The sequence below is a fragment of the Terrapene carolina genome, unplaced genomic scaffold, assembly GCF_002925995.2.
Source record: "Terrapene carolina triunguis isolate 2854851 unplaced genomic scaffold, T_m_triunguis-2.0 Scaffold195, whole genome shotgun sequence".
NCBI lineage: Eukaryota > Metazoa > Chordata > Testudines > Emydidae > Terrapene > Terrapene triunguis.
Genome location: NW_020664546.1, coordinates 1,936,747 through 1,959,476, shown reverse-complemented (window position 1 = coordinate 1,959,476; position 22,730 = coordinate 1,936,747). Strand labels below are relative to the sequence as shown.

The window sequence follows — 22,730 nt, the reverse complement described above, 5'->3', positions numbered from 1 at the left end:
CTGGATTGGGAATAGGTCGACGCCAGCCATTGCTGCAAGGGCTGCATGCGGAGCCTGGCATGACGGACCATGTATGTGCAAGCTGCCATGTGGCCTCGTAGGCACAGGCACACTCTGGCCATTGTCAGGGGAAATACAGACACTTCTGCGATGAGGTCCGTCAGGACCTGAAACCTGTCTAACAGCAGGAACACTCTTGCCCGGGTCGAGTCGAGCATGGCCCGGATGAATTCTATCCTTTGAACTGGAACTAACGTGGACTTTTCGTGGATGACCAGTAGTCCCAAGGAGCAGCACGTGGCTTGTAGTGTAGTGACGTTGCGTTCGACCTGAGCCTTGGAGCTGCCTTTGATCAACCAGTCATCGAGGTACGTGTAAATCTGGATACCCCGATGCCTCAGGTAGGCCGCGACTACCACCATACACTTGGTGAACACCCTTGGTGCTGTAGCCAGGCCAAATGGAAGGACCGCAAACTGGTAGTGGGCTGAGCCAACCGTAAAACGGAGAAAGCGTCTGTGTCCTGGGAAGATTGCTACGTGAACATATGAGTCTTTCAGGTCGAGGGTGGCATACCAGTCTCCCAGATCCAGGGAGGGGATAATGGAGGCCAGGGAGAACATGCGAAACTTTAGCTTCCTTAGGTATCTGTTGAGGTCTCGAAGGTCCAGGATGGGACGGAGACCACCTGTGGCCTTTGAGATCAGAAAATACAGGGAATACAAACCCATGTTCCAGTAAGGAGGCGGGACCTCCTCCACTGCCCCCAGCTGTAAGAGCCTCTGAACCTCCTGCTTAAGAAGATTCTCGTGAGAAGGGTCCCTGGAGAGGGGTGGGGAGGGGTGGAAATAAATTGGAGGGTGTAGCTGTGTGCCACTGTACTGAGGACCCAGCAGTCCGAAGTTATCGCTGACTATGCTGGGAGGAAAGGCGGTTGCAAAAAATTGGGAAAATAGGATCCAGGAAACAGACTGGTAGGTCGCCCCAGGGCGAACCCTCAAAAAGACTTTTTAGCTCCTTGCTTGGAGCGGGTTGAGCCTGACTAGGCAGAGAGTGGGGGTGGGTGACTCGTGCATCATCTGTAGCCCTTAGGCTTTTTGTACGGTGGGTCCTGCCGGGGCCGGCTCTCTTGTCCCTGGGGAAGTTGCGGTTTGAACCACTTATGTGCCGGGCCCAGAACGTAGAGCCCCAGGGTTTTTAGGGTGGTTCGGGAGTCCTTCAGCCCATGTAACTTGTTGTCCATCTGCTCCGCAAACAGAGCCTGACCATCAAAGGGGAGGTCCTGAATCAACTGCTGAGCCTCAGAGGACAACCCAGAGAGGAGCAGGTGACTGAGGCTATGTAAAAAGATATGGAACCTGAATCTTTCCCTGAACCCAGACCTCCTCCCTTTTCTTTTCCCTCTACTAGCCCCAATACTCAGCCTCGCTGTCTTCCTGCTCTGCAGTCCCTATCTCTCTATCCCTCTTTGGATGTACGAACTCTCCCCTCCCTTCTGTGTCTCCTAGGCTCTTTCCCTACTTCCTGCAGTCTCCGCCTGCAGGCCAAGCTTGGGCGCGTCCGTCTTCAACAACTCCTGGTGTGCCTTAGTGTCATCTGGAGGAACTAGGTGAGGGGGCTCCGTGATGGTCTTGTTTGGTGACAACGAGGAAGAGGCTGGTACCACGGGTTCCACAACAACCACTGGTGGTCCAGCAGGCCGTTCCCCTTGGTCCACATGGACTTGCGGGGTCTTATCAGGAATGCCCTAGCAAATCACCTCAGCAGGGACTTCTCCCCTGACCACAAGTGGTTGCTCCACCCAGAGGTGGCCTGCATAATCTTCCAGAGGTGGGGAACTCCCCAGGTAGATCTGTTTGCCACCAGGCGAAACAGAAAGTGCCATCGGTTTTGCTCCCAGCAAGGGGTCCTTGCTCAGGCCCAGCTGCTGGCCAAAAGACTCCAAACTCAGGTGCACATGCCCCATAAATAGGAATATGGACAAGCATTCAAAAGAGAACTTGTGGTTGATCTAGGGCATCTCTCTTAAAAAAAAGACATCCAATCTAGATTTTAAAACTTCATGTGACAGAGACTCTACCACATCTCTAGGTAAGTTGTTCCAATGACTGTTTCCCCTTACTGATAAACAAGTGCACCTTATTTCCAGTCTGAATTTGTCTAGCATCAGCTTCCAGCTATTGGATCTTGTTTTGTCTTTTTCTGCTAGATTACAGAGCCATCTCCCTGTACAGGAAGATTTCTGATGATACTGTGATCAAGTTGCCTCTTAAAATAATAGATAAAAGATAAATAGGTTGAGCTTCTTCAGCCTTTTATGTTGCACAGGTTTTCAAGACCACAAATCATAGCTGGAGCTCCATTCTGAATCCTTTTTCCCCTCCCAAGATCCTTTTTGAGTTTTGGACACCAGAACTGGACATTATATTTTAGTAATGATCTCACCAACACAGTACACAGAGATTATAACTCCTCCTTACTCAGTATTTCCTTTGTTTACACATCCAAAGATCGCATTAGCCCTCAGAGCCACAGCATTAAGCTGGGAACTCATGTTCAATTGATTATCCACCATGACTCCTAAGTGATTTTCTGAGTTACTGCTTTCCAAAATACAGTCTCCATGAATGTGTGACCTATTAAAATGCACCTTGTTTGACTGTACCCAGTTTACTAAGCAATCCAGGTCTCTCTGTAGAACTGACCTGTCCCTATCATTGCCATTTCACCAGTCTCTGTCACTTTACTAGCAATTATTTTATATTTTCATACAGATCATTGATAAAGATATTGAATAGTATTTGCCCCAAAAACGATCCCTGAGGGACACACTAGAAACAACCCTAATGGTGATTCCTCATTAACTACTTTGAGATCTATCAGTTAGCCATTTTGTAATCTACTTAACATGTGATACATTGACTGTGTATCAAGCTAACTCCTACACCCCTTGTGCATATATCTCCCTTCTCCTGCCTCATATACCCTGGGGGACCTTGCCATGGGCAGAGAGGAAAGGACTGCTGCTCCTTGGCATCTCTTTTCCCGCCCTCACTTCACAGTGTAATGGGCAGCCAGCAGTAGTAGAACAGACTAGAATTTGCTGCTAGCTGCAGAGTTGGTGCAGCAGGTCAGCTTTCTGCCAGTACTGGGGTTCAAGGAAAGAACCATACAGAGTGGTGGGAGCTGGTTTGTGGAAACTGTGTGAAAGGGAGTTGGGCCTCCCCAGCTATACCTAGTGATGACCTTGCAGACAGGATGATTTTAAATGCCTGGGAGGTGATTAGGTACAAGGTGACTGAGGCTATGTAAAAAGGGATTGAACTTGAATCTCTCCCTCCACCCAGACCTCCTCCCTTCTCTTTCCCCTCTACTAGCTCCAATACTCAGCCTCACTGTCTTCCTGCTCTGCAGTCCCTATCTCTCTATCCCTCTTTGGATGTACGAACTCTCCCCTCCCTTCTGTGTCTCCTAGGCTCTTTCCCTACTTCCTGCAGTCTCTTACCCCAACTCTCCTGGGAACCCTCTTCTCTTCCCTCGAGTAATCCCCACTACCATGTCCCCCTTTGTTAAAATCCCTCCATCACTCCCCTGCAGGTCCTCCTCTTCTCTCTTTCTTCCCTGGAGTCACTCCCAACAGTTCTGGGATCCTCAGGGTCTTTCCCACCTCTCACTGGAGTCTCTCCCCAAATTACAAGGGGTTACCTCCTCTTCCCTATGGTATCGCCTCCCAACCCGGGGCCCCAGCCTTTAGTCTCTCTCTCTTCCTCTTTTCTCCTTCTCCCTTCAGATCCTCCATCTCCTTTGGGCTCTCTCTGACTTTAACCCTACCTGAAGTCAATTTATCAGCTCTCATCCCCTCATCCATGATCTCAGGCTTTCCCTTCCTTCCCCATTACTCTGCTTTCAGCCCACTGCACTCCTATCATCTTTCTTCCCCCACTGCTTGCAGGTCCTTATGCCCCTTGAGCATCAGCTCCTTCTGCTCCCTTACCTCTGCCCTACCTCCCTTTGCCCCCCTCCATAAGCTTCTTTGGCTCCCTTCCCCATGCTCCCCAGACTCCTCCTGCAGTTTTGCCCCTGGTGGACCCCTGTTCTGCATCTGGTTCTCCTTGGTGATGTCTCCAGCAGACAGCAGTGGCAGAGGTTGAGTGGAGACTGCTGCCTTGCAGGGGACACAGCCCCCCAGCAGCCACTGCTGGCAGGATGGCAGAAGTGCCGAGATTTTCTCTCAACACCCTGTTCCGTGCTGGGAGCTCTGGCTGAGACAGCTATAAATAGCAAGTGAGAAAGCAGCACCCCTTAGTGCCTCCTCTTTGCGACAGGCCTGCTCTAAGCCAGCTTTACACCTTCCTTAATCCTGGGTTGTCTGGGGGCCACTTCGGCTCCACCCAAGTTAAAGCAGCCCCAGGGATGTTCCAACTTGCACCAGCTAAAAAGCCTGATAGGAACCACTCAGCCAGTACAGGATCAGTGGAGTGCATCACACATCAGCCTCTTTCCATCATGCCCATTGCCTGCCTCAACACACACCCAATGCCCTTTGTTGAGGGAATCCTGCACACTGGTTAAGCCCAGTCTAAAACTTCTTGCACTGCTCCATTGGCCCTACAAGTCTATATCACAGATAGGAAATCTCAGTCTATTTTCAATCTTTTTTTATCATTCTTTGTCTGCTGACTAATTGTTTCCAAACTTGGCCAGTTTAAGTAAGACTATTTCTGTGAAATACTTGCCTGTTTCAATCTCTCCCTTGCCTGTATAATTTTCTTCCTTAGCCACTTACAGCGAGCTGTGACAATGGCTGCATGTCCCCGGACTCGGTCTTCCTTCTGTCAGTAATGAGTGTGAAAGCACAAAATGTTATAAGTGGATTCACAGATAGCATCATCCTGGAAGACAGTGGGAGTGGAGGGTCCTTCACCCCTTCCAGGTTTGGGTCCAGGATATGACGATTTTACTTTAACTATTAGAACATACTGTGATAGCAAACAGAGGGCACATTAGTGTTCACTGTACACACCGTGGGCAAAATTCCACCCTCTCTTCCTCCAAAACACTTAGTAAAATTGGTTGAGGAGATTCTTTCATCATAAGCCCCGAGGAGAAGGGTGATAACTATGTTCAGTGACCATGGGATCTGTCGCCTGCAGTTATATGTGATGCCCAGAGTCTTTTTCTTTTCTAAATAAGAGTAACATTTGTTTGCTGCTGCTCTTAATGTTTGGACCAATTTAACGGCATTCTGTGAATCCTCTGCAAAGGCTTTTATAGGAATGCAGTTTCTGGTCTTTTCAAGTGCTTTTAGCTTTCTGAAAAAGTTATTCTTGAGCTCAGATTTCTCATGCTTGTTCTCAGCCAAAAAGTGAAGTTTTTTTCTTCCAGGTTTGGTCTTTGTTTTAATTATATTGGAGAAGGAACAAAGTTGTTTTTTCCCCCATAATTTAAAACATTTTTCAGATTTTTTATTTCAATAATTAAAAAATGGCTTTTAAGTAACTTGAGGCATGATACTGAAAACTGTTGAGCATTATCTTTCAGAAGATATTCACTAGCTTGGAAGTTGGAGTTCTTAAATATCACTTTTCACAATATAGCTACAGTTATTATATCTATCTTAGGTTTTTACATAGCACTTTCTCTCTCAAAATGGCTCAGTGGGATTCCATATTCGTGTCTCAATGACTTACAGATTCTAAGTTTACAGGTTCTCTTCCCCTGACAGTCTGCAAATTTACCTGGAATACTGTACGCTTACTGAAGCAGAATCACATTATCTTCCCCATTGATGACCCCTTGTGCTCTAGTTTTGTGGGTTGGCTGGCATAGCCACTGTACAAAGTTATTTCTTTTTCAACAAATATGCTGTGAATATGCAAATATCTCTTCTGTGCTGGTCACTGTGGCTATGACTACATTGCACACCACTTTCGGCAGTAGGTAGTGTACACATAGCTACATGCCGCAGTGAAAAGCACACTGCATCCACTCTGTGGTGTGTAGCTAAACGTATCAGTGAAAGGCTCTGGCAGAGGCAAGGCAGCGAGGAAAGGCTCAGCCTCTTCCCACTACCTATCCTCTGCCAGAGCCTTTCCCTGCTACTGGAGCCTTTGTCATGGCCAGGTTGTGGGCATTGTAGGTACTCTGAAATCTCAGTAGTGGCAGTGGTTTCCTCAGTGGAGAGTAGATCTAAAGTTGGGGTCATCACAGAATCATAGAATCATAGAATATCAGGGTTGGAAGGGACCTCAGGAGGTCATCTAGTCCAACCCCCTGCTCAAAGCAGGACCAATTCCCAACTAAACCATACCAGCCAGGGCTTTGTCAAGCCGGGCCTTAAAAACCTCCAAGGAAGGAGATTCCACCACCTCCTTAGGTAACGCATTCCAGTGCTTCACCACCCTCCTAGTGAAATAGTGTTTCCTAATATCCAACCTAGACCTCCCCCACTGCAACTTGAGACCACTGCTCCTTGTTCTGTCATCTGCCACCACTGAGAACAGCCGAGCTCCATCCTCTTTGGAACCCCCCCTCGGGTAGTTGAAAGCAGCTATCAAATCCCCCCTCATTCTTCTCTTCTGGAGACTAAACAATCCCAGTTCCCTCAGCCTCCCCTCATAAGTCATGTGCTCCAGACCCCTAATCATTTTTGTTGCCCTCCCCTGGACTCTTTCCAGTATTTCCACATCCTTCTTGTAGTGTGGGGCCCAAAACTGGACACAGTACTCCAGATGAGGCCTCACCAATGTCGCATAAAGGGGAATGATCACGTCCCTCGATCTGCTGGCAATGCCCCTACTTATACAGCCCAAAATGCCATTAGCCTTCTTGGCAACAAGAGCACACTGTTGACTCATATCCAGCTTCTCGTCCACTGTGACCCCAGGTCCTTTTCTGCAGAACTGCTACCTAGCCATTCGGTCCCTAGTCTGTAGCAGTGCATAGGATTCTTCCGTCCTAAGTGCAGGACTCTGCACTTGTCCTTGTTGAACCTCATCAGGTTTCTTTTGGCCCAATCCTCCAATTTGTCTAGGTCCCTGTATCTGATCCCTACCCTCCAGCGTATCTACCATGCCTCCCAGTTTAGTGTCATCTGCAAACTTGCTGAGAGCGCAGTCCACACCATCCTCCAGATCATTAATAAAGATATTAAACAAAACCGGCCCCAGGACTGACCCTTGGGGCACTCCGCTTGAAACTGGCTGCCAACTAGACATGGAGCCATTGATCACTACCCGTTGAGCCCGACGATCTAGCCAGCTTTCTATCCACCTTACAGTCCATTCATCCAGCCCATACTTCTTTAACTTGGCGGCAAGAATACTGTGGGAGACCGTATCAAAAGCTTTGCTAAAGTCAAGGAATAACACATCCACTGCTTTCCCCTCATCCACAGACCCAGTTATCTCCTCATAGAAGGCAATTAGGTTAGTCAGGCACGACTTCCCCTTGGTGAATCCATGCTGACTGTTCCTGATCACTTTCCTCTCCTCTAAGTGTTTCATAATTGATTCCTTGAGGACCTGCTCCATGATTTTTCCAGGGACTGAGGTGAGGCTGACTGGCCTGTAGTTCCCCGGATCCTCCTTCTTCCCTTTTTTAAAGATGGGCACTACATTAGCCTTTTTCCAGTCATCCGGGACCTCCCCCGATCGCCATGAGTTTTCAAAGATGATGGCCAATGGCTCTGCAATCACATCCGCCAACTCCTTTAGCACCCTCGGATGCAGCGCATCCGGCCCCATGGATTTGTGCTCGTCCAGTTTTTCTAAATAGTCCCGAACCACTTCTTTCTCCACGGAGGGCTGGTCACCTCCTCCCCATACTGTGCTGCCCAGTGCAGCAGTTTGGGAGCTGACCTTGTTTGTGAAGACAGAGGCAAAAAAAGCATTGAGTACATTAGCTTTTTCCACATCCTCTGTCACTAGGTTGCCTCCCTCATTCAGTAAGGGGCCCACACTTTCCTTGACTTTCTTCTTGTTGCTCACATACCTGAAGAAACCCTTCTTGTTACTCTTAACATCTCTTGCTAGCTGCAACTCCAAGTGCGATTTGGCCTTCCTGATTTCACTCTTGCATGCCTGAGCGATATTTTTATACTCCTCCCTGGTCATTTGTCCAATCTTCCACTTCTTGTAAGCATATTGCTGACAGTTGAGCCCAGGATATCTCACTTTCTCCAAGTAGCTTTGTATTGATTCTGAAGAGAGAGGGAGATGGTATGGGTCCCTGCTGGGGAAGAGGAGCAGTTTTCATCTGAACTCTCTGGGTTGTGCTAGAGAGGAATGATTGGAGCCAGTGTAGTGTTGTACCATGTACTCTAGTTATGTTATATTAGCAGTACCTTGTGGTCTACACCCAAGTATTAAAAAATAAATAATAATCAGTCCATCTTTTGGCTTCCTTTCCAGCCTTTAGAGAATTAGCTTGGGGTGTGTGTGTGTGTGTGTGTGTGTGTGTGTGTGTGTGTAAAACGGGGAGAGAGAGAGCTTACTGCTCTCTTACTAGCAGTATATGGGAGGAAGGGACATTCATGCCCTGTGGCTCTATCTCCTCCCCTGGCTATATAAGGGCAGCGCCGCCCTGACCACCCTCAGTTCCTTTGCACCAAAGATCAAAAATACAGACCCCAATACAGAGGGGATGGAGAGTGGTCCAGGGAATACACGTCTGCAGCCACTGTGATGCTCTGTATTCAGGGGAACACCAAGCACCCCCATATTCATCCTTGTAAAATGATTGTGTGGTATCCAATGCAGAGTTTTTCATGTTGGGTGTCTTCAGAAGGCTCATGATGCACTGAGCATTGTTGTTATAGTGATGTTATAGTAATTGTTGTTACAATAATGGTATAGTAATGTTATAGGTTAGAATTTCATGTATATAGTTATGAGGCTGAAAATGTGTCTTCATGGCTTAAAATAAGCCCAGGCAAAAACTCTCCAAGAGCAGAGAGGCAGTTAACACCTCATCAGGGCATGTATGGGACAAACCCAGCCCAGCCTCACAAGAACAAAGGATGCAGGCTTAGGCAGCAACAAAAGGATCTGTTGGACTCTCGAGTGAGTCACCGCCCTTCCTTTGGTCAGTTTGTGACCGCAATGAGGTAATGCTCACCTGACTCTGGGGCGGGGGCAAAGCCAAGGGGGAAGAAAGGACATGATAAAAGGGAGAGATGTTTGCCATGCTCCTGCTCTCTCTTCCGCCTCCATCTACAGACATCACCACCAAGTGACTGAAGCGCTGATCAAAGGGGAGAGCCTGGCTGAAGGGCAACCAGCCAGCCTGTGGTGAGAAACATCTACGTTTGTAAGGGCACTGAAAGTGTTAAGATCAGCTTAGAATGCGTTTTGCTTTTATTTCATTTGACTAAATTTGACTTGTTATGCTTTGACTTATAATCACTTAAAATCTATCTTTATAGTTAATAAATCTGTTTGTTTATTCTACCTGAAGCAGTGCGTTTGGTTTGAAGCATGTCAGAGATTCTGCTTGGGATAACAAGCCTGGTACACATCAATTTCTTTGTTAAATTGACGAACTCATATAAGCTTGCAGCGTCCAGCGGGCATAACTGGACACTGCAAGGTGGAAGTTCCTAGGGTTGTGTCTGGGACCGGAGATATTGGCTACTGTCATTCGGTTGCACAATCCAAGGAGCAGGTTACATGCCAGAGGCTGTGTGTGAACAGCCCAGGAGTGGGGGTTCTCACAGCAGTGCAAGGTAAGGCTGGCTCCCAGAGTCAAGGATTGGAGTGACCTAGCAGATCACCGATCCAGATAACACAAGAGGGGAACGTAATACCCACATATTGAAGAACAACAGTTAAAATAAAGGTAAGTACCTATCTTTTCTTCTTCAAGTGGCTGCAGATGTGTGTTCCACTTAGATGACTCACAAACAGTATTCGTAGGAAATGGGGCTTAGAGTCTACTTAAACAATGTCTGCAGGACTGCCTTCCCAGAGTTTGTCTCTGACCTAGACACAATAGTAATCACATAATCCCTGGTTAAATGTATGTATAAAAGACCAGGTAACAGCCCTGCAAATGTCCAATGCTGAAAATTGAGGAATGCTAATGATGTTGCTTGGGCCCTCATTGAAAGAGCCAATCTCTGTGAAGGCATGGTCTGAGCTACTTCATATGCTGATGTAATGCAGAAGTTATCCATCTGGAAATCATTTTCACCGAGACTGCCTGACCCTTCATTCGATCTGCTAGGAGACAAACAGGCGATGCTCAAAAAGGCTTAGTTCGGTCAAGGTCGAACACCCAGCACTGTCTCACATCCAATATGGGAAGTCACTGTTCATTCGCATTCAACTGCAGTTCAGCAAAGAACACTGGTAAATAAATTATCAAGGGGAGAGATAGCTCAGTGGTTTGAGCACTGGCCTGCTAAACCCAGGGTTGTGAGTTCAATCCTTGAGGGGGCCGCTTAGGACTCTGGGGCAAAAATCAGTACTTGGTCCTGCTAGTGAAGGCAGGGGGCTGGACTCAATGACCTTTCAGGGTCCCTTCCAGCTCTATGAGATAGGTATATCTTATTATATTATTAATTAGCTGGTTCAGGTGAAACTGTGAAAACACTTCTGGCAAAAATTTTGGACATGGCTATAGAGCCACTTTGTCCTTGAAAACGTGCATGTGCAGAGACTCTGCCATTAAGCCTGTAGCTCGCATACTCTTCTTGCAGATGTTATTGTCATAAGGTAGACTGTCTTCTGGCACAGGAGGGACAGAGAACAAGTTCCCAGGGCCTTGAATAGAGGACCCATAAAAGCAGCCAGGACAGTATTAAGGCCACACAAGGGAACTGGCTATTTCCCAGGTGGGTGGAGAAGAATGACTCCCCTTAGAAATCTCACCATCATGAGGTTTAAGAAAACTGTTTTCCCTTAGAAGGGTAAGGTAATACCTTTTATTGGACCAACTTCTGTGGTCAGAGAGACAAGCTTTAAGCTCTGTGTAAGCTCAAAAGCTTGTCTCTCTTGCCAACAGAAGTTGGTCCAATAAGAGATATTACCTCACCCGCTTTGTCTCTCTAATATCCGGGGACCAACATGGCTACAACAACACTGCATACATTCCCTTGGATGGGCAGATGAAATGCCAAGATCACTCTAAACCATCAACCAATTGTGCAGTGGAGCAGAAGACTGAAGGTGTAAGAAGTAGTTCAAAACGTCCTGAATACAGTCCTGCATCGTCTGAATTCCCTGAGCAAATGACCAAACTGAAAATTACTTCCACTAGGCTAAATAAGCCACTGCAATAGAAGGCTTCCTGCTGTTAAGCAACACCCCTTGAACAGCTTCTGAATATCGTTTCTCCTCCCCATCTGGCAATGTAGCATCCACGCCATGAGATGTGAGTGCTACAGGCAAAACTTGACCATACTGCTGAGTTAGTTGGTTGGGATGAAGAGGAAGAGAGATGGGAGGCTGAACCAATACACTGAGTAGGTTGGAGAACCAACACTGCCTTGGCCAAGCTGAGGCAATGACAATCATTTTGGCCTGATCCAACTTCAGCTTGTGGGATCACTGGGATAAGAGCCTGTGGGATCACTGGGATCACAGCCAAACCTCAATTGAGGTGGAAGGCTTGAGTTAAGGAGCTTGGATTTAAACCCATTCAAGAGCAAAACTGATGGTACTTCCTGTTGTGTCTCATTGAAAACAAGTTGATAGCCAGGATGCCCCATTCTGTGAAGATGGACCTCAGCACCTTGGATTTCAGAGACCACTCGTGATCCTGGGAGAAATTCCTGCTGAGGTGATCTGCCAAATGATTCTGGACCACAGAATAAGTGAGCTGTTGAGGGAATGATGCTCTCCCTGATGCAGAAATGCCATAAATGTATTGCCTCCTGATGTAGCTGGTTAGAGCAGGCTCCTCCCTACTTGTTCACATAATACATTGCAGTCATATTGTTGGTGAGCATATGGATTACTGTGCCCTAATGTGATCCTATTCCAACCACAAGCCTTGAACTTTCAGTGCTCCCAAATGCACTCCCCAACTTATTGTAGAGGAATCGATGACTACTCTTCTAGCCAGCGGAGAACAGGTAAAGCAAACACCCTGGCACACATTGTTCTGTTCACCACTGTAATGAGTCTACTATCTCTGGAGACACTTGAACAAGCCTATCCAATGACTGGCAACTTGGGCAATAGACAAACCTCAACCATGACTGAAAAGGACAAGATGCAATCTTGCTTCAAACATTCGCATGGGAGAAAGGCCCTCAAACTTGTAGGGTCCCAATGAACTTGATTTTTTGAGTTGGATTCAAGGTTAACATTGGTGTGTTCAGAATCAATCCCAATCTATTGAAGTGGTCCAGTGTGACCTGAACATGACTGAAGACTTGTTCCTTGGATCTGCCTCTCACCAGCCAATTGTCTAAGTACAATAATACATGAACTCCAAAAGACTGCTGTCATCATCATGCATTTGGTAAAGATGTACGGGGCTGATGATAGGCCAAAGAAGAGAACCATGTACTGACAGTGTTGACCAGTAAAGAGAAATCTGCTGAACTTCTTGTAACCTGGGAAGATAGCCACTTGGAAATAATCGTCCTAGAGATCGAAAGCAGCAAATCACTCATCGCAATTCAGTGCAGGAAGAATAGTAGCAAGGGTAACCACATTAAATTTGATGTATTTGATGTATGTGGTGAAATGGCGGAGATTGGACTTGGGGATCAGGAAGTACCAGTAGAAGAAACTCTTTCCAACAAACCTCCTGTAGAGTACCCAGAGCACACAGAGTTTGGACCTACTGCAAAAATAGTGACTCATGAGATGGGTCCCTGAAAAGGGATGGGGTAGAGAGGTGGGAGGGTGGCGATGGACAGAAATTGCATGGCATCACCTGATCCTACAGTTCTTAGGACCCATCTTTCTAACATTATTGCTTCCCATACACTGTAGAAGCAAGACAGCCTGTCTTTGAATCGATGGGAATAGGATGTTCACAAATGATCTGCTGCTCTGTAGCCTATAGAGCTAATGTTACTATTTATTTTATTTAGCTGTAACACAAGGAACCTACAGGCCTGTCTCTTGTAAGATACTTGCTTCAGCAGTTAGCATAAGATTTGAGGCCTATGAAATTTGGCACAGATAAATGGTCACCCCTAAGTTTTGGAAAACTGGGAATAGAGGATTTAAGGGGGAAGTTTGTACATAACGATGCCAGGCAATCACAGGAATATGAACTAACACCAGATTTTGGATATTTTAGGATAGGAACATCTGCAGATGTCTGATTACAGGAGTGCCATGGCAATGAACTGACATCTATGATAAGTTGAGATCATTAATATACTAACATATAGGAGCAGGACAACCCAACTTTAGTAGGGTGAGGAAATACAAATAATAAAGAGGGGAGAAACCCCTATTGAATATGTATTAGGCATACTGGCATCAGCATAACATATCATAAAAATTGTATTCCAGCCTGTGTGCTTGAGGAGGGAACAGGGCCAGCTCCAGGCACCAGCGGAGCAAGCACGTGCCTGGGGCAGCACATGCTAAGGGGTGGCATTCCATCCATTCTTGGGGTGGCACAGTCCGGCGGCTTTTTTTTTTTTTTTGCTTCGGCAGTTCGGGTGCTTGGGGCAGCAAAAATGGTAGAGCCAGCCCTGGGAGGGAAAGATGTAACCCTCGGGAGGTGCCGGGATGATGGCCACTGGCGATGGTGATGAGGAAGATGATGGTGATGAAGAAGATAATGGCTAACATTTCAGGTTGTTCTGCAAGGGATGGTGTAAGTGTGCGGATGTTTAGATGTACATTCTGTATCTCTACCTAAGAGTGTTTGTGACTTTGCTAAATGTATTAATAAAACTATTGCAAATACAGAAAGTTTCCTAAAGTGTGACCATGCACACTGGGGTTCCCACTGAACAGTGATTTTAATAATACTGGGCCTGATCTTGGGACAAGAACCTGTCAAACCTCGAAGTGATAACTGGGAATTCTTAAGTAATCAATATAATTAATACACAATCATAGATTAGGCAATAGCCCTTGATAAGCAAGTCAAACAGATTGCCTGCCCAAAGGTAGAGGAGGACAGGCTGGTTGTGTAAAACTAGATCCAGATCTTCTCTTTCTGGAGTAATCTTGATGATGTGGCTGATAAGGTGTCTGTCTGAAGTGACCCTATGTGCCCTTTAATGTCTGCTGGCTGTCAGGGCCAAATCATAGGTAGCCTGCGTTCATTGGTCAGCTGCTAAATTGTAGTTAGGAGATGAGTTGGGCATGAGCCAGGTCAGAATGCCAGGAAGTCAGGGTCAAGAACCAACTTGCAGGCAGATTGCAGGATCAGGGTCAAGCGGGGTCAGAATATCAGAAAGTCGGAGTCAGGCACAAGTTGCAGATGGCAGGTGAATAGCAGAGTTGGGGTTAGAAACACAGAATCATAGAACCATAGGGTTAGAAGGGACCACAAAGATCATCTGTAACCCCCTACCAAGATGCAGGATATACTGTGTCTAAACCATCCAAGACAGATGGCTATCCAGCCTCTTTTTGAAAACCTCCAGTGAAGGAGATTCCACAACCTCCCTAGGCAGTCTGTTCCATTCTCCTACTGTTCTTAGAGGTAGGAAGTTTTCCCTGAGATTCAATCTAAATCTGCTACGCTCTAGTTTGAACCCATTGCCTCTTGTCCTGCTTTCTATGGCAAGAGAGAATAATTTTTCTCCATCTTTTTTATGGCAGCCTTTCAAGTATTTGAAGACTGCTATGATATCCCCCCTCAATCTGCTCTTTTCCAAACTAAACATGCCCAGTTCCTTCAGCCTTTGCTCATATGGCTTGCATTTCATTCCTTTGATCATTCTTGTCAATTGCCTCTGGGTCCTTTCCAGTTTCTCTACATCCTTTTTGCACAGTGGTGAACTAAATTGGGCACAGTACTCCAGCTGAGGCCTAATCAGTGCCAAGTAGAGAGGTACTATCACTTCCCAGGACTTGCATGCTATGCCTCTGTTAATGCAATAGTGCATTTACTTTTTTTGCAACAGTGTTGTGATGTATATGTTTTAAAACACTATAGGCCATATGGGCCTAGTATAAATGCTGTATGTTTGACATGAGTACATGAGTTGCGTGCTGGCAGCTAAAGCAAGAATTCAAGGATATGGGTGGTCAAGAATTGTCTGTGCAAAAACAAATTTTAAATCCATGGGGGATATGAAGAATTAGCAGAGAAGGGAATAACACCAGCTGTGCAGTTATGCAAGAATTGGGGAAATGGAACGTCTTAGATTATGGTGGCCTGCCCAGAACTGTTTGCCTGGAGTGACGGGTGAAAGGCTTCATAAACAGAAACAAAGCTGATGATGCGACGAACTGGTCTATAAATAATTGCCTGACATATCTGAAATTTGGAGTCAGATATCGATCCAGAGCTCTGAAAAAGAAGAGGTTTGTAACGCCGGCTCCCCACACCTTGTGATCAGACTGAATTTCGACTGGCCATTGGGATTTCATTCTGACCTTCGAACTCTGGTGTAGTATGAAAGGGGTGTGAATGTGGAGTGAGTGGGGTTTATATTGTAATCAATAAAAAATGCATTTAGAGTATTATATACCAACACTGTGTCCGGTATCTGCCTGCTCCCCAATCCCGTAGGGAGACCTCTACCAGACTCTTACAGCAACATTGCATTGTTGACTCATGTTGAGCTTGTGATCCATGATAAATCCCAGATCCTTCCTAGCAGTACTGCTGTCAAGCTAGTTATTCCCCATTTTGTATTTGTGCATTTGATTTTTCTTCCCTAAGTGTAGCACCTTACATTTGTCTTTGCTGAATTTCATTTAGTTGTCTAGTCTAGTTCTCCAATTTATCAAGATTCCTTTGAATTTTATTCTATCTTCCAAAGTGTTTGCAATCCCCCCACTAGCATTGTGTCATCTGCAAATTTGATTAGTATGCTCTCTATTCCTACATCCAGGTCATTAATTAAGATGTTAAATACCGGAGCCAGAACAGATCCCGGTGGAACCTCACTTGAGACCGCCTTCTAATCTGACATCATTCCATTAACAGTTTCTCTTTGTTTGTGGTTGTTTAACCAATTATGTATCCACTTAATGGTAGTTCTGTTGAGCCTGAATTTCTGCAGCTTACCTATCAGAATATTATGTGGGACTATATCAAAAGCCTTGCTGAAGTCCAGGGTCTGGAATGGAAACAGACAGGCAGTCTGCATTGTTGCTCAGACAGCTACTCATGATGGGATCCTAGCTTAAATATTAGCATCAGCCAATGAGTGGGCTGTGAGGGGCCGCCACTCAGGCCCTGCTGGACAATACTTCCTGACAAGCCTAACTTCACAGGGTCCTCCAGTGGAAACCCAACCTAAGCTTCAAGTGGTGATGTAGAACCCCCGTGGTCACATGGTCTAGTCCTGCAGGGTCGTACACTGGCAAAAGATTCACTGTCTGTAACTATATAACTGTTACCATGCCTGACAAATCTATGACATAACACATGGTTGTCATAATATTTATCCAAAGAAGGTACCATATGAAAACTGATGAAATTCTAGTTATTAATATTCTTGTGTGATGTATTGTGACAAAGTTCCTCCTCTACCTTGGTGGGTCCTGCGCTTATTGGCGGATTTGCTCGCTTCACAGATTCATCTTGTGGGTCAGGAAACAGTCCCGAAACCTTCCCCTCTGGTAGAAGCTATAGTCCAGGTCAATTCCTCCTGTGTTTGATCAGGAGTTGGGAGGTATGGGGGGAACCCGGGCCCGCCCTCTACTCCGGGTTCCAGCCCAGGGCCCTGTGGACTGCAGCTGTTTAGAGTGCCTCCTGGTACAGTTGCACGACACATACAACTCCCTGGGCTACTTCCCCATGGCCTCCTCCCAACACCTTCTTTGTCCTCACCACCGGACCTTCCTCCTGATGTCTGATAACGCTTGTACTCTTCAGTCCTCCAGCAGTACGCCTACTCACTCTCAGCTTTTTGCACACCTCGTGCTCCCAGTTCCTCTCACACACTTCCTCTCCTCTGGCTCCGTGGCTCCCCCTGGCTTGACTGGAGTGAGCCCTTTTATAGCATCAGAGGGGCCTTAATTAGAGTCAGGTGCTTAACTGCCTCACCTGACTCTTAGCAGGTTAATTGGAGTCAGGTGACCTATTAGCCTGGAGCAGCCCCTGCTCTGGTCACTCAGGGAACAGAAAACTACTTATCCAGTGGCCAGTATATCTCCCTTCTGCTACTCTGCTGTTCCCAACTGGTCTGGGTCTATCACAGTATGTATGGTTAGCATGTAAAGAGTTATGTTGGTGTGCTGGAAATATCTTATTAAAATATGTATAGACCAAGCAATCTAAGTAGAGCTGATAAGCAGGTTAGTCCTACAAAAAGAAATGTATATTGGCCGGTCTGCTGGCTTTTGACAAAAAGTTCGGTTACCGTAGGATGGCGGGGGGGCCGCAGGGTCATCAACCTGCACCAGCCCCTGCTCAGCTGGGGCCACCTCCTAACTGCAGGCAGGCAGGTTCCGAGTCAGGCTGCAGCAGTTCCCGTCCCTGGGGCCATGGGGAAGAGGCGGAGCAGTGTTGGGGCTTTGGGGTCCGGTTTTCAGCCAATAAAACATTGGCAACCCTAAGCTGAAGACAGGCAAGTTTGGGGAAATTTGGCACTGGGAATGTGCTGGGGTCACTTGGCCAATAGTATCAAGGCTGGTGGAGACCAGATTGCTACTATGGTATAACAAGCAGGCTGCTGGAGTCAAAGTTGCTGAACCAGACACTCAGTGCATGCTTGTAAGCTGGCAGAGAGTGTCCAGAGAGGGAGCTACAGCAAGAGAGCATTTTAAGGCATCCAGGGTTACGGGGTAGGCAGTGCCACAATCCGTTACCAGTCTGAACTGCATCTCAAAACATGATAGTTTTCATAAAGAGACTTTATCTGATTGTGGGTCAAATTTCATGTTTCAGTTATTCAGTGAATTGTGTAGGATAAAACAACTGAGGGGTGCCCCCTATTACCCAGAAACAAATGGTTTGGTTGAAAGATTCACTGGGACACTAAAGTCTATGCTGGAAATGTACGCAAACAAGAGGGCAAGTGACTGGGATGAAATGTTACACTACCTGTTTTTTGCCTATAGGCAAGTGTGACATGCTGTACCTCAAAGTAGCACCTTGTAATCCCCATATTCATCATTCATATATGGTTGTGATATTCCATAAAAAGCATGCCATATAAGATACCATATGAAACATCATGATCTGCTGAAACTCATTGTTCTGTCAAAATATGTATATCGCTATTTTGTATGAAATTATGATATTTTGCTATATGGTTGTTATTGAAATATGTTGTGAGTCTGGGAGTCACCCCCTGCTAGTTCTCCAGTAACAACAAAGGACACACTCAGCCAGGCATTAAACGACTATTGACCAGCAGCAGAATTGTAAACAAAAGATCTACAACTCAATAAGAGAGAGAGTTGCGCAAGCACCACACAATGGGGATTGCTCAACTCTGTGACTCAGCAAGGCCCACCAAGACATGCCTGGGCCAGTACCTTTCTAGGGACATGGATTAAGAGTATAAAATAAGGGACAGTGGCATCATGAGACAATCTCTCTCTTCCCCCACCTACGGTGAAGGCAAGAACACTGGGAAGACAAAGACTTGAACTGAGGAGACCAGTCCCAGGCTGAGAAGGAAATTCAGCCTGTGTATTAAAAACAGTAACTTACCTGCAACATCCAGTGGGGTGAGAAAAGCTGTTTGATTCAACTCTTGCTTAATCTAAAAGTTTAGGATTTAGAACGTGTGTTTACTTTTTACTGTCTTTCTATTTTCTTTCTCTAATCTTCATGCCTATCACTTATAATCACTTAAAATCTACCTTTCTGTAGTTAATAAACTTATTTTAATGTTTTATCCTTACCAGTGAGTTTGTCTAAAGTGCTTGGGAAATCTGCTCAGGTTACAAAGGCTGGTACATGTCTACTTTCCTTTGACGAAGTAGCAAACCAATTAATAAGCTTGCACTGCTCAAGAGAAGTATAAGACGGTATATGTCTGAGGTGCAAGTCTGGGGGCTTGGGAGATTTACTGGTGTTTCCCTGTGTACAGTTCATGCGTGACATGGAGAGTATTCATGCAATTTAGCCGGGTGTGCCTCTGTATGCTGGTGGCTAAGTGATCAAAGCACCTGGAGGGGTTTGCCCCTTGTCACTGGCAAAGCACTATGAGAGACAGCCCAGGCTGGAGAGTTAAGGGGGCACAGCATAGTTCCAGGTTGTTCCCCTGGGATCCCATCACTGGTGGAATCCTCAAGATTCTCCCCATTTGATTTCCTGGATGGGAGAAAGGTAAGGGTTCATCAGAGATTCCTGAGAGGGTGGCACTGAAGCAGAGGGGGAATCAGTGACTGAATGTGTACAAAGGTTCAGAAAGGAGAGAATGGATGTGATAGAAGTGTTTCAAACTAACCTCACTGATAGCCAGGCCACACAGAAGGCATGGTATGACCGGAATGCTTGTTAGTGCTCTTTTGAGGTTGAGGACCTGGTACTGGCGCTACGCCCTATAAAGAAGCACAAAATGCAAAATTCATGGGAGGGACCTTTTGAGATTGTGGAAAAAGAAAATTTGGTTGTATATCAGATACAGAAACCCCACAGCAAGGGCTGACCTACAGACAGCGCATATAAATAGACTTAATGCCTATCACAATAGAGAAGCCACTGAGCATATGGTTTGTTCTGCTGAGACATGACACCTCATGGGTCTGATGGCAGAATGCTAGGATGACTCATCACAAAGAGTTGAGACAGCCTGAAAGGGCAGAAATTCTAGTTGTACGAAGGTATTTTTTCCAGCATATCAAGAATGACTTATAAGATGATTCATAAGATCAACACTGCGGGACCCCGATATGCACCTACCAGGGCATACCGAACCCCTGGAAAAATGCAGAAGCAAATTCATAAATAAATACAGAATATACTATATATGGGGATAAATAGAGTATGACAGTTTCTGGGCTTCACCTTTTGTGTTGGTTCCTAAGAAAGGGTTTTATATTGACTATAGAAAACTTCATGCTGTCACAGACCCTGATGCATATCCTATGTCCAGAACTCATGACTTTGTTAGATACTTTGCGCTATGCAAAATATCTGAGCATGACAGACCTGGTTAACAGGTACTGACAGATTCCATAGGATAATGAAGCACAGAAAATATCTGCTTTTATTCTAATACTGGATTTTATGAGTTCAAAATGTTATCTTTTGGATTGATCAATGCAGGAGCCACTTTTCAGAGGTTCATCAAGCAACTGTTAAACAGATTACAAGAATTGCTCAAGTTTATATTGATGATAAAGCAATATTTAGCAACAAGAGACATTTGGAGACTGTATAGTCAAAACTCAGAGATGCAGACCTTACTGTAAAGGCATCTAAATATAAAATAGGAGCAGCCAAGGTTCTTTATTTGGGACATTGGGTAGAGAGTGGGGAAATCTCTTCTAATCCCTAGAAAGTGGAAGCTATTGTTAATTGGCCTACACCTCAGACCAAAATCAGGTTCAGTCTTTCATAGGCAGGAATTAGAAACAGAGAGGAAAACAAGTCCAATGCTGCCTGGTATGCCAGTGGTGTGGAAACATTTGTGCCAATGTGATTGGTACCAGACTCAATGGGCGTCCCATGGACAGTGCCAGAGCCAACAGTACAGTGCCAAACTGATGATGCCTTGGTACTGGAGAGCAGGTAGGTGGCCCTGCTCCATCTCGCATACCCGAAGGATCACGGTGCCAGTCTGCACTCGTCCTGGAAGAGGAGGATAACTCTACCCAAGGTCTGGAGGCGCTGCATTCCGTTTTGAAAGATCTTTTTCTCAGAGGACCCAAGGAAGGAAAGCAATTTCTTTCTCCTGGGCGAGCCATCAGAGTCTGGCCAAGCAACATTGGGTCGCTCTGGCTCTGAAGTTCTCTGAGCTAGTCGGACATTCTGTGGAGGTCCCTGATACCAATGCAGACCTCATGGCCTGTTCCATAAGGTGCTGCTTGAATCTCAAGTACCTTGACACCTGTGTTCTTTTCTTAAAAGACTTGCAGATTGAGCACTTTTCTTTAACATGCCCTTCTCCTAAGCACAATAGCCACCATGTATGGGGATTGCTATTGGGAATAGACACCCCACCCTAAGGATAGGGTTTAAACCCTGGGGACGGTATCCCACCAGGATCACTAATTAACCTAACTAACCATTCCTAACTTATATGAACAGTGCTAACTATGAACAATTTGCAACAAAATCTCTAAAGAATGAGGTAAGAAACAGTGTGAGGAACTTATCTTCAGATAAGCTCCAACTCTAGCTGTGGGTGATGAGAATGAAGGGGGCAGGGGGCAGCACGGTCCTTAAATAGCTCAGGGTAGAGGCTAGAGGCACAGGGAAAGAGGGCCACCATTAGGCAAAGTTCACCAGCTTCAGTGCACAGGGCATGCACACACTTGAATCGAATACACTTCTGCAACCACTTGAAGAAGAGTAAGTCACCTGGTTTGTAAACTTTTAACAACATTACTTACAGCAGCTTCACAACTAAATTATTTTTACCATCTTCACTTTCTTTTACAGGTACGTTGGTGTTTTTTGTACTTCAGCTCAATGCCATGAGAAGATGAGATGTTATTGGTAAACAATTTGAATAAAAGAGTCAATCCGAGTAGAGAGATTTACATATTCACCCTATGACCATTGAGAAATAACCGTACAAGAAATATGAACATAAGAACATAAGAGTGGACATACTGGGTCAGACCAAAGGTCCATCTAGCCCAGTATTCTGTCTTCTGACAGTGGCCAATGCCAGGTGCCCCAGAGGGAATGAACAGAACAGGTAATCATCAAGTGATCCATCCCCTGTCGCCCATTCCCAGCTTCTGGCAAACAGAGGCTAGGGACAACATCCCTGCCCATTCTGGCTAATAGCCATTGATGAACCTATCCTCCATGAACTTATCTAGTTATTTTTTAAACCCTGTTATAGTCTTGGCCTTCACAACATCCTCTGGCAAAGAGTTCCACAGACTGTTTTAAACCTGTTGCCTATTAATTTCATTTGGTGACCCCTAGTTCTTGTGTTATGAGAAGGAGGAAATAACACTTCTTTATTTGCTTTCTCCACACCAGTCATGATTTTATAGGCTTCTATCATATCCCCCCTTAGTTGTCTCTTTTCCAAGCTGAAAAGTCCCAGTCTTATTAATCTCCCCTCATGCGGAAGCTGTTCCATACCCCTAATCATTTTTGTTGCCCTTTTCTGCACCTTTTCCAATTCCAATATATCTTTTTTGAGATGGAGCAACCACGTCTGCACGCAGTATACAAGACATGGGTGTATCATGGATTTATATAGAGGCAATATGATATTTTCTATCTTACTATCTATCTCTTTCTTAATGATTCCCAACATTCTGTTTGCTTTTTTGACTGCTGCTGCACATTGAGTGGATGTTTTCAGAGAACTATCCACAATGACTCAAAGATCTCTTTCTTGAGTGGTAGCAGCTAATTTAGACCCCATCATTTTATATGTATACAGTAACTCCTGGCTTAACATTGTAGTTATGTTCCTGAAAAATGCTACTTTAAGTGAAACAATGTTAAGCGAATCCAATTTCCCCATAAGAATTAATGTAAAT

At 45.6% G+C, this 22,730-nt stretch overlaps 1 protein-coding gene across 5 annotated transcripts in view; it reads right to left on the bottom strand.

Annotated features, from left to right (window-relative positions):
• Positions 1–22,730, bottom strand: part of LZTR1 (leucine zipper like transcription regulator 1) — a 243,911-nt gene that overhangs the window by 69,566 nt on the left and 151,615 nt on the right. For 4 of the 5 annotated variants that reach the window (XM_026655098.2, XM_026655095.2, XM_026655094.2 and 1 more), the window contains exon 13: positions 4,737–4,832. The exons of the other annotated variant lie outside the window; for it this stretch is intronic. In XM_026655098.2, the coding sequence (XP_026510883.1) occupies positions 4,737–4,832 (96 nt within the window). The remainder of the gene's footprint in view (positions 1–4,736; positions 4,833–22,730) is intronic. 5 annotated transcript variants of the gene reach the window in all.